General features: G+C 35.7%; 1 protein-coding gene across 1 annotated transcript; it reads right to left on the bottom strand.

The window, feature by feature from the left end:
* Positions 1–4,819: 4,819 nt before the first annotated feature.
* On the bottom strand, positions 4,820–7,463 carry LOC145584911 (small ribosomal subunit protein eS19z-like). Its single transcript, XM_081641691.1, has 4 exons — positions 7,304–7,463; positions 6,420–6,510; positions 5,369–5,552; positions 4,820–5,124 (listed from the first exon to the last, which is right to left on the bottom strand). The coding sequence occupies exons 1-4, from the start codon at positions 7,385–7,387 to the stop codon at positions 5,052–5,054; spliced, it is 432 nt and encodes a 143-aa protein (XP_081497817.1). The 5' UTR covers positions 7,388–7,463; the 3' UTR covers positions 4,820–5,051.
* Between the last annotated feature and the right edge of the window lie 4,488 nt (positions 7,464–11,951).

Here is an 11,951-nt window from a genome sequence, read left to right as displayed (position 1 = left end):
AATACGAGTCTGGGCCGTAGCCGTCATGAGAGAGTGCAAGTCCACCACCTTACAAGACCAAGGAGGTTCCACCTCAAAACCATATGACAATGCGGGGAGTAGCCCCTTAGTATTATATAGTGGGGGTATCTCTTGAATTCTTTCAATGTGGGATTCCATTACCACTACACTCCCCTTTTAGTCTTTTTAGTGTGGGACAAGAGAATGCTCACACGTAGGTTGTTCATGGGCTCAACACTCCCCCTCACATGTGAGCTGTCCATAATTTTTGGCCCAGTATTCTTTAGCCATTAAGGTCCCAATCGTGAGATCGTGAACAAGGAGGAGGAGAGTTTGGTTCAAAAACTAGGCTTAGGAGCTTCCATACTAAAACCACTTGGTAATAGTAAGAGTTATTCCTCTACCTTATAAAGTGGAATCACCTCTCCTCTTTCTCCAATGTGGGACACTCACAAGTGGGTTACAATGGGTTTCAACAACATGGCAGTGCCTTCGTCAGAGTAGTTTTCAGCGGCAAGGAATTCCGGGAGAGAAAGTTGGGAATCGAAGAATTTGAGGACGGAAGTTGAAATGGTGAGAGATTAGGATTCGAAACGGTGGTGGATCGATGGTGGGGGTTTTAGGAGGAGCATTTTTTGTAGGTTTGAATTAGGGGGTTTTGGGGTGGTTGTGTCCGCCATTGAAGCAACTTTCTGGGGCTTGAGATTGCGGTCAACGGCGGTGTTAGTTTATAGGTGGTTGATTGCGGTGAAATTCCGTTAGAGTTCTCGGCTCTCACTAAGCTTGAGGTGTTGGTTTGCAGGTGGTTGATTGCAATTGTGTTGGTTTTGGGGATTGGGAGTGGTCGGCCAGCCATTTTGGGGGGGGGGGGGGGTATAGGGGGCGGCTGGTAGGTTTTTAGGGGTGTTAGGGGTTGGACTAATGGTTTTACAGTGGGGGAAGGTGGAGAAGGAAGCGGTTGGGGTGTTTTGGTTTTTTTTTCTCTTTTCTTTAATCTTTTTCTTTTTCTTTAAACTTAGACCAACCACGTGATGACACGTGGATTTTTTTAAAAAAATAACCATTTACCTTTTCAGCAGATAATCGGTTATTCGGACTGTTGGAGGCAAACTCATAGTATAGTTGGGATTATTAGATAATAAACCTTAGTTGTTGGGATTATTTAAAGTAAATCGCCCATAGTTGGGATTAATAAAGTGTATTTTTCCAAAATAATATTATCTGTTTGTATTAATACTTCCTCCGTTACGTATTATCTGCAACATTTGTCATTTTGGGATGTTACAAGTTATGTGCAATAAAAAAAATAAAAAATAAAAAATAAAAAAAAGTTTCCTTATATAGTAAATTTTTTTGAGTAAATTTACTAAAAGACCCTTACTTCAATCCAATTAACACATTAACTACATGTTATTAACTTATTAACCTAACTTAATTAACCCTCAATAATAACACTAACACTCATTCTCTCTCCTCCCTCACAACCAGATCCACCACCCACACCACCATATTTTTTCTCTCCTCTCTCTCAAGCCACCATCACCTCCTCTCTCTTTTCTCTAACAACCACCATTCCACCACCACCATTTATCTATCTCCTCTCTTTCAAGCCACCCACCAATCTTCTCTCTCTTCTTTCACAACCACCACACCACCACCACCATAAGACCGGGTCGCCGTCACTTCCTCCATTAAAGTCGTCGCCGCCACTTCCTCCTCCATGAAAGTCATCGCCGCCACTTCCTCTTCCATTAAAGCTTAAAGTTGAGATTTTTATGGTCAAATTTAACCATGAAAACTCTAACTCTAGATCTAGAGTTTTTATGGTCAAATTTGACCAAATAAGCCCCAAATTAGCAATAAGGAGGTAATACTTTCCAAATTTAAGCATTTTTTTCATATTTTAGGGTGGTTGGTAGTGATTTCGGGAAGAGGGGAGGGAGGTGGGTGGTTGTGGATTTCGGGCAGAGGGGAGGGTAAGTGGATGGTTGCGGGTTTCGGTGAGAGGCAAGGGTGGGTGCTTGTGGTTTTGGGAGACGGTGGGTGGTTGGTGGTTGACTTGGTGGGAGAGGGGAGGGCCGAGGGTGTTTACAAGGTTGCAAGTTTTAGGTTTGGTGGTTGCGCCTGGTCGGTTTTGTGCGGTTGTGGGTCTGGTCGGTTTTGGGTGGTTGTGGGTCTGGTCGGTTTTGGGAGGTATTGGGTCTGGTAGATCTTGGGTGGTTGCAGGTCGGGTGGTTGCTGCAGGTTGAAGTTTATGGTGGCAGCACGGTGGGTGTTGGTGGTTTCTGGTGGTGGTGTTAGTGTTCTATTCTAAGCTTAAAAATTTTTTTTCTTTCATTAATTAATCTCCCTTAAAAGTATGTTCTTGGGAAATGTGCAAATCATTTGTTGCACATAATACGTAACGGGGGAAGTATATGTTTTCCTTGAAAATAAATTTTAATATACATGGTAAAAGAGTTTGAATGTGATGGCGAAATAAAAATTCTCGTGTCACAAGTGTCAATTTGCCATGGGGAAAAATAAAGTCGTGACATAAATTTCAATTTGCCACGATTTTTGTTTTCCGATGACATAGTATTTTGTTGTCATTTTAATTTTCCTTTTTTTAGTTGATTATATTTCCCTATGGCAAATTCTGTCACAAATTTTGAATTCCTGTGGTATAATTCGTTGAACAAGTGTACTGTCAATTTGTTGTTGACCAACGTAAGTACGTGAATAGTGTAACAATAGCAAATAAAAAGAAACCAAGGGACTAAAAACAAAATTTCAATCTAAAAACGTTGAGTTAAGCAATGAAGATTATGTTATACTTCATGCAATTGTAAGCACATAGAGAGAAAGAGAACGATAATAAGCAAATAAAGGCCAGAAAACGCTTAATTAAATGTTGAAAAGTAAGCGAAGTATGAAAATAAAATGATGCTATATATTGATGACAATAAAATAATAGAAAAATTAATTTGTGTAAATTTGTGGCAATGAATGTTTTTAGTTTGACGCAAGTTAGCGTCAAACTTGTTGCTGAAGGTTTTTTTTTTTTATTATTTATATCACTTGAAAACGTAAAAAGTTTTAGAAGAGTAATAAAATATTGTGAGTGGGTGAATAAATTATTATAGTAAAAGTAATATGGTGACCATAAAAGAGAAGATATGTGAGAGAAGATGGATATTTTTATTATTTAAATGGAGACCATGAAAGAGAGAGAAATGATAAAATAATTTAAGTAGGGTTTAAAATAAGAAAGATAAATGATAAAATATAATATAAAGTTACCAAATATAAAAATGATATATTTTAAGAAAAACACCCATAAAAGAAAAGTAATGCAAATAAAAAAAACAGAGAGAGTATAAAATAAATATGGTGCTTTATTGATTTAAAGCATTTAAAAAAAATAAATAAATAAAAGAGAGAGAGAGAGAAAAAATACTAGTAAAGAAAAATGATTGTATGGTTTTCTTGAATCAAAACATACTCCCTTGTCCCTATCGTTGTTATAGTCAAATCTAACGTCATACAATTGTCAACCATATTCATGTATACTAAGGGCAATAGCAATGGTGGGGTTTGTGTGAGGTTTGTTGGAATTTTTTAGAGGTTTGTCAACAAACCTCTTGTTGTGGGTAAAGGTTTGTATTTTAGAGGTTTGTAAATACAAACCGGTTTGATCATGTGAGTTGGCAAAATTTTGGGGCTTTTTCCTTTTTTTTTTTTAAGAAAAGAAATGTTGTGGCAGGTTCATCTATTGTTGGTGAGAGGTTTGTTAGGGAAGAGGTTTATGTAATGATGATGTGGCAGGTGAACAAACCTCTTAGAGGTTTGTTCTATTGCTATTGCCCTAAGGCAAGCATATTTCATACGACGCCTACGCAACCCTTCTAAAGTCACCAATGCGAGCCCAAATAAACACCACTTGATATAAGGGTATTTCACCTCTCTTGGGTAACATCTTCATACGACGCCTACACAACCCTTCTAAAGTCACCAATGCGAGCCCAAATAAACACCACTTGATATAAGGGTATTTCACCTCTCTTGGGTAACATCTCTCATTTCTCCACCGCTACACCCACAAGGCCACAAACAAGCTAAGTGACAACAAAACCCATAGGCCATTCCTCATTTCTGTGCACTCGCTAATCAATATTATGCAATAACCATTCTCTACACGAGAGCCCAGTTGACAATATAGCCGCACTCCAACCAAGATTGCCAAATGGCTCGAGCTGCTAGGCATTCTCGCAAGATGTGGCTCAAAATTTCTCATCCGCACCACAAACTTGGCAACGAGGATCTGTAGTAAGCATCCTCACAAGTCTATTTTCATTAGACATTAGTCTATCTTGAACTGTTAGCCACATAAACATACACATCCTTTACAGCACTAGGAGTCTAGGACCTTCCATATACTCTTCCATTCACGCCTCTGATCAGTAGTTGGACTCTCAGTATTCCACAGAATATTTCATGTTGGCTATTTGCTCAAGCACATAGCTAGTGAAGAGTTCATTTTTCCACCCATTATCATGGTCCCAAAACTCCTCAACAGTCAGTCGCGTTCTAGGTGTCCACAGGAGGCTGCGGATCAGCCAAATCATTCAGTGGCACCTTTACCTATCGGTTGCCAATTAATGCCTGCCTGCCTACCCTTCCCTACTACCATATCCAATGTTTCGAAGGAGAATTAATCTAACAGGAAGTAGTCATAACATAAGATGAGGACAGGATAACAGTAATGCTATTTCATAGGTCATGAAGATAGGGCGCCACAAAGTCGCATGGATTTAAGTCCATCATAAAGAGAAGCAAATTAAAAGTTCAACACAACCACAATAAAAATGAGGTAAATTAATTTTGTAATCTTATGTCGTCCATAGACAAAAAAATCTCAAGACAACTAGCACAGCATCACAAAACTAAGAATCAACATAGGCCACAATAGGTAAAATTCTGCATTACGCCCCTCAACAACTAGTTTTCATTTTTGAGTCAAAAAAACAATCCATTGATGCATTAAATTGTAAGAGTGCAACCCAGCCTTCTTACACTTCAACACCAATTCTGCCAGCCACTTGATCAAGATCTCGCTGGCCGCTTGATGTGATTTTCCTTCCCCTGCAAATATTAATGTAAATGTCATTACTCTCAGACAGCCAATTACATCTTGGATGAAAGAGCTCAAATAGTAAAATTACTGATAAGAGTTAAATCCATAATGTTGGTAATGCTTCGAGTGGAGACAATACTCAGCATTAGCTTGAATTGATTGTATTACATCTCAGCTTGTCAAAAAATGACACGTTGACCAGCCACACTCAGATTTAACAGCTGATTGTAATAACAGCAAAGAAATGCTTACCCTTTAGGATCAATTTCGACGATTTTCACTTCCTCTAATTGCTGTAGAATGTGACGAGCAACAGAACCACTGCTCTTGCAGAAATGGGGAGGGCGACTACCATTTCTCTTGCTTCCTCCATAAATCCTCCTGAATCCACCAACTCCAAGTCCACCCCTCAGGTAGATTTTCCTTGCCATTGAAGCTGCCAATAAGAATGAACAACAATTAATAACTACCAAAAAACAAAATGTACTTAGTACAATACAAATATCAAATTCTTCAGGAGATGTGAGATATAATACACAGCCATTCACAGCAATCCGTAGAATTTTTATGTAGTATAGAAGGAAACATATAGGTCAAAAATAATGGAAAGACTAACAAAGCTACAAAAGGGTATACGCCAATTTTCACTTCACTGGAGATAATGCCAGTAGTTAATCAAAAAGCAAAGCATTAACAATCATGAACCATCATTATCTACTCGCAGTCTACTACTTTACAACACCTATCATGCTACCATACCCTCACAATCCACATGATTTTAATCAATTGTAACAAAAAGAAAACCTCTTTAGCTCTGCACTTGTGAAAGGTCAAGCTAATAAAATAGGCATTATGGGTAGGCGTAAAAGCATGAAGACCTTGCTACACCATCTTGATAAAAGTATGGATTAAATAGAAAGTGGCTCCTCTTGTTTTCTTCACAAGGAAATCAATGTTCAAAGAACATCATCAAAAACATATAAATCCATAATTTCAATGCCTTATACACTAGAAAAGAACAAGTAAATAATGGAACCAGCAAATTTATTACCTAAGAGAAAAGTAAAAAAAGGTATCACTACTCTCTTCAGCAACAACAGCTTATCCAAGAAAGCAATAACACACTGTCACTAGGTATTATCAATTTCAAATTCTACAATCTACATTCACTTGAGTACTTTAAAAATAATAAGCCAAGGGAAGGAACAAACCATATATTCAATGAAGTTTATCACACATACTTTCAAATTTTCAATCTCAAAAGGGCAAGCAAATGAAGATGCCCAGAAAAAATCTGACTTACCAGCTCTGATGTAATACCAGTCGGGGTCGTATGGAGCGAGTTCCTTTAGCTTACCAGTCTTGACGATGTCAGTCCAATGAGGCAACTCCATCTACAGAGTACAAACAACATATAAACAACATATCAAAGATTGCAACTTTACTAGCATCTAATGTCATACTTTACTATGATGTCAATAAAAAAATTTAACAAATTAAGCCTTAATTGAGTTAATTCACATATCTCTGCTGATTATTTACGATTGCAAATGGGGCATCGCTATAAACAATAGCATCTAATATCATTCTATCGTGGAACATATATCATATTCAAAATATGCAGTAAGCATAATAGCTAAACTCGCCCTCATTATAGTATCATTACCACTTATTATAATCTCCTCCTTCGTTTCGGATTAATCGAAATGATAGGGTGTAAATGGATCTTATGCCATTCTAAAGTATTAGAAAAAATGCAAGTCACCAAAATGGCTAAACTTGCCCTTATTAAAGCATATTTGCTTCTTTATCTTATTTACATCCTCTGTATCTAATTAATTGCAATATTAGAGCGTAAATTACACAAATTAGATTATCTAATGCCTACATTCTACAGAAAAATACCCATTTCCAACCCAATGTAACTCGGATTACTCCAAACTAGTTCCAAACTAATCGAAAATTTCAAATTAATCAAACAGAAATCCTTAGAATACCTAAAATCATAAACATAAACTAAATTAGGGAAAAATTGAAGCTGAAATCTTCTAATAATGTGCGAACAAATTTCCTTAATCCAACCCTAACCACAAAGTATAAAATTAACATTAATCAATCAGAAAAGTTGAATCGAAAATCATGATTTCAAAATCGAAAAAGAAAAGCAATAAAGAAGAAGAGGAAAACCTTGCCGGAGCGCTTAAGATGAGCAGCATAAGCTTTGACGAAATCGTGAGGAGAAACATCTTTAACAGTTTTGCCGGCCTCCATTGTTGTTCAGTTTGTTTCTCTCGCAGCTGCTGCAGAAGAAATGAAGGGGGTAAAGGGAGTAAGGGCGCAAGGCTTTATTAGGGTTTTGTTTTGGTTTTTATAAAAGACACAAACCTCTATCTCGTTTTACTGGGTTCTTCTTCTTATGGGCCTAATGGGTACACTTCATATTCAATAACCAAACTGTAATACGGAGTACGTAACTTGTTTAGGGATGGCAATGGATCCTGGACCCGACGAATCCGGATCTGATAGAGCTGTCAAAAGGTGATCCGATCTAAACTCGATTATTAACTGATCAATCTGAACCCGAAAAAAATGGTGACCCCTGAGTTGACCCGATTTAAGACCCGAACCCGAACATGAACCGACTCGGAGATGACCCAACCCGAATGTAACCCGTAAATTATTGACCTGAACCGAAATTGACCCAAACCTGTTTTAACCCGTCAAAACCCGAATTTAATCCGACCTGTTACTAACCCGACCTAAATTCAACCCGACCCGTTCCTAACCTGACCCGAATTTACCCGACTTGTTACTAACCCGACTCGAAATTCAACCCAACTTGTTACAAACCCGATCCGAAATCAACCCGACTTGTTATTGACCCGACCCAAATTTTACCCGACCTATTACTAACCCGACCCAAAATTGAACCCGATCTGTTACTAACCCGACCCGAAATCAACACGACTTGTAATTGACCCGAGCTAAATTCAACCTAAATTGTTCCTGATCTGATTTCATATAACCTTAAATTACCACCTTATTATTATTGATCAAAGCATTTTTTCTAGGGAGACCAAGTTGGTCCAGGCCAAGAAAAGAAAGAAGTATCATCTCCAAATGTAAGAGTTAAATATAGTATATATTTGTTGTATAGTCAAAGGAGATAATTATCTTCCTAAATTTTAGGCTATAGTTCCCTAATATGTTGCCATATATGATATATGTATTGATATATATACATTTTATATACACAGTTATTTTCTTAATGATAAGGAAGGAAGATATTCCCTCAATCTTTCAAAGGATTTTTTTTTCCCATTTTCCCCTTAGTGCTTAGACATATATAATAACTTTTTTTCTTGAAGAATATATATATATATATATATATATATATATATATATATATATATATATATATATATATATATATATATATATGTATAGATTGATACACAAAGACTAAGATATATATAATAATAATAATAATAATAATAATAATAACGTTTTGTCTGAGGAAATACATATACTACCTCCGTTTCATATTATTTGCAACGATTTGACATAAAGTAGAGAGGAAAAATGTCTAACCGTTGCAGATAATATGAAACGGAGGTAGTATATAAAAACTTAGATACAAAAAATTAGAACTTATTGTGCTAAATTTCTGTGGTCTATAAGATGATTAGGATCAATGTTTGGTTAGCATATATACATGACCTGACTTGGAAATGACCCGAGCTAATCATAATCCGCAAATTATTGACTTGAACCAAATCTGACTTTAACCCGAACATGACCCGACCTGATTGTAACCAGCAAATTATGACTTAAACCGAACCCGATTTGAACCCGAGAATGATCCAACTTGTAAATGACCCAACCTGATTATAACCCGCAAATTATTGACTTGAATCGAACCCGACTTGAACCCGAGAATGACCCGACTTGGAAATGACCCGACCTGATTATAATCCGCAAATTATTAACTTGAACAGAACACGACTCAAACCCGAGAATGACCCGACTTGATTCTAACCCGCAAATTATTGACTTGAACCGAATCCGACTCGAACCTGAGAGTTACTCTAACCCGTTTTAACCCGTAAAAACCCAAATTAAACCCGACCTATTATTCACTCGACCCGAATGTACCTAACCTGTTATTAACCGGACCTAAACCCGACCCAAACACGATAAAATGTATGATCTGACATGACCAGACTTAAGCATGACCTAACTCGAACCCGACCCGAATAGGTTATGGCATTAACCCGAGTTGACCCGACCCACTCTTACCCAACTCAAACCTGACCCGTTTACAGCTTTAGGGTCTGGTTCAGATCTTGTGCAAAGGAAACAAATATGGGTATGGATTTAAACAAAATACCTGTACCCATATGGCCATACCCGTTTATTCTTTTTTTTTTTATTGTTTTAAAATTGATCTATACTAAAAAAAAAAAAAAATCGATATGGGTATACTAAAATAAAAAAAAAGGATACCCATACCCATATAGGCATATATTGCACTGTTAAATTTCAAATTGAAACCATTTAACTGTCCGAAACCGACCGACGAACTGAACCAATTAAAAATCGATTTTTTGAAACCGAAAACTAACCCGAACCGTATTTTAGTAAACCCGAGATCGAGCCGAATCGAATAATGTCAAACCGTATAAGAACCAAACTCGTTAACGAACCGAATCAATTCTAAGCCGAACTGAAATCAAACCGAACCAAAAAATAACCAAAACGTTTCTAACCCGAAACCGTTTCCAACTTGACACCGTTTTAACCCGGGTAAAAACCGTTTACACCGAACCGCTAACAAACCGCAACCTGTTTGAACGCTGTTTGCACTGAATAGTGTACAAACCGAACCACTTACAAACCAAACTATTATATAAACCAAATCGTTTATGAACCGAATTGCTTATAAATCGAACTGTTTACAAACCGCTTACTATAAAGGGAAGATTAAAATCACTTTAAAAGAAATGTTAAATAAAATCTAATTATGCATACATGTTTATTCTTATAGAGAAAATGACTTAAAATGATTCTTGTTTCGTTGTACTATATAATGGTTTTGCGACTTTTGTCCATTCGCCATATCAGGTTGTTTTCCGATACTAAACTACCTCTATAGTGTCTGAATTACTGTTAAAACTAGCTTAGGCCCCGTATCATGCACGGTAAGTCTAATTTTTTTAAAAAAATTAATTAAATCTAACAAATAAAATTTGATAAAATATACCCATTAGATATATAGAAATTATAATGTCATAATCTATATTAAAAAGGTCGCTTAAAAGTAATTTCATAAATGAATCAATTTTATTGCTGTTTTTGTAGCAAAATCTAATAATAATCTGTTTAAAAGATATTTAAATAAGAGCTGGAATAATATTTTAGGTAAATGTGTATGTAAGAGAATTAAGAACATCAAATAAATATAAATTTATTTATTATGAAGATGTAAAAGATTTGGAATATTATTATTATAGTTGTATTGTACAAATATATTCTAAAAAAGTTGTCTAAAAGGAAAGGGGGAGTTTTGGAGGGAAAAAATAGCACCAGAATGTGTCACGTGTCACTCCCAGTGTATGTTTTAGTATTAAGTTATTATTGATTATTGATATATTTGGGGAAAATATAGGCGCTAAGTTTGTGCAATGAAAATGAAGGTTTCAAATTTTCATAAAATTTTAATGTGACTAGCGCCAACTTTGTGAAATAATTTTTTAGATGAATGACTTTAGTATGAAGACATTTTGTTACTGCAAGTGTGAATTTGTAACAAAATTAATTTTGTTAGTAAAAAATCTATTAGTGTCTAAACATTATTGATACTATGAATTATAAATATCAGATCAAAAAACTTTTGACATCATACTCCCTCCATTTTGTAAAAAATTAATTTTGTTAGTAAAAATTCTATTAGTGTCTAAACATTATTGATACTATGATATTATAAATATCAGATCAAAAAAATTTTGACATCATACTCCCTCTGTTTCGTATTAATCATAACACTTTTCTTTTACATCTGTATCATATTAATTGCAACACTTTTATATTTGGAAATAACCCACAATTATTTTATAATTTCTCTCTCCCACCAACTTGATAATGAAATAATAATATATTAATAAACGATAAATTTTTATAATCTACTTCGTAAAGCAAGATGAGTATGACTAAACTTGAAACATAACATGATATGTATATATAGAATCAAGTAATGAGGATTTGTATATAATATGATGCCTAAAAATAAACTGATGAAGTTTCGGCGCAAAAAATTAGAAAGAACTGTCAAATTTCAAACCAAAATCGTTTAACTGCAGAGACCAACTGACCCAAATGAGAACCAAACTGATTTTTTATAACCGACCCAAATCGTATTTTAGTAAACTCAAAACCAAACCGATTCGACTAATGTTGAACCGTATAAGAACCGAATCCATTAACAAACCAAAATGAAGTAAAACCGAACCCAAAAAAAATTGAACAGTTTCTAACCTAAAACCGTTTGAACCGGGATAAAAACCATTTACACTGAATCATTAACAAACCGTAACCCGTCTGCACCAAACTGTTTACTATCCGAACTGTTTATAAGCCAAACCGAATTAAAACGTTCAAGAATAAAACGAAATTGAACCGGCCGATAATCATTTGAACCAAATCAAAACCAACCCGTAAGCCACTTGAACTGATTTCAAACCAACCCGATTTCTAACCAAACCGGTTTCAAACCAAATCGAAACCAAACTGTCAAACTATTTTGACAGTGCTACCCAATATATTAAAATGAGCTCCT

Source organism: Chenopodium album, chromosome 16, assembly GCF_948465745.1.
Source record: "Chenopodium album chromosome 16, dcCheAlbu1.1, whole genome shotgun sequence".
NCBI classification, from domain to species: Eukaryota; Viridiplantae; Streptophyta; class Magnoliopsida; order Caryophyllales; family Amaranthaceae; genus Chenopodium; species Chenopodium album.
This window is presented reverse-complemented; position numbering and strand designations above follow the sequence as displayed.

Bases quoted from the DNA above. Each gene is read 5' to 3' on its own strand.
- LOC145584911 (XM_081641691.1), bottom strand. From the start codon at position 7,387: ATGGAGGCCGGCAAAACTGTTAAAGATGTTTCTCCTCACGATTTCGTC. The intron at 6,511-7,303 runs GTTTTCCTCTTC...TGTACTCTGTAG, and splicing joins ATCTTAAGCGCTCCGGCAAG to ATGGAGTTGCCTCATTGGAC. The intron at 5,125-5,368 runs GTAAGCATTTCT...TAATATTTGCAG, and splicing joins GTCGAAATTGATCCTAAAGG to GGGAAGGAAAATCACATCAA.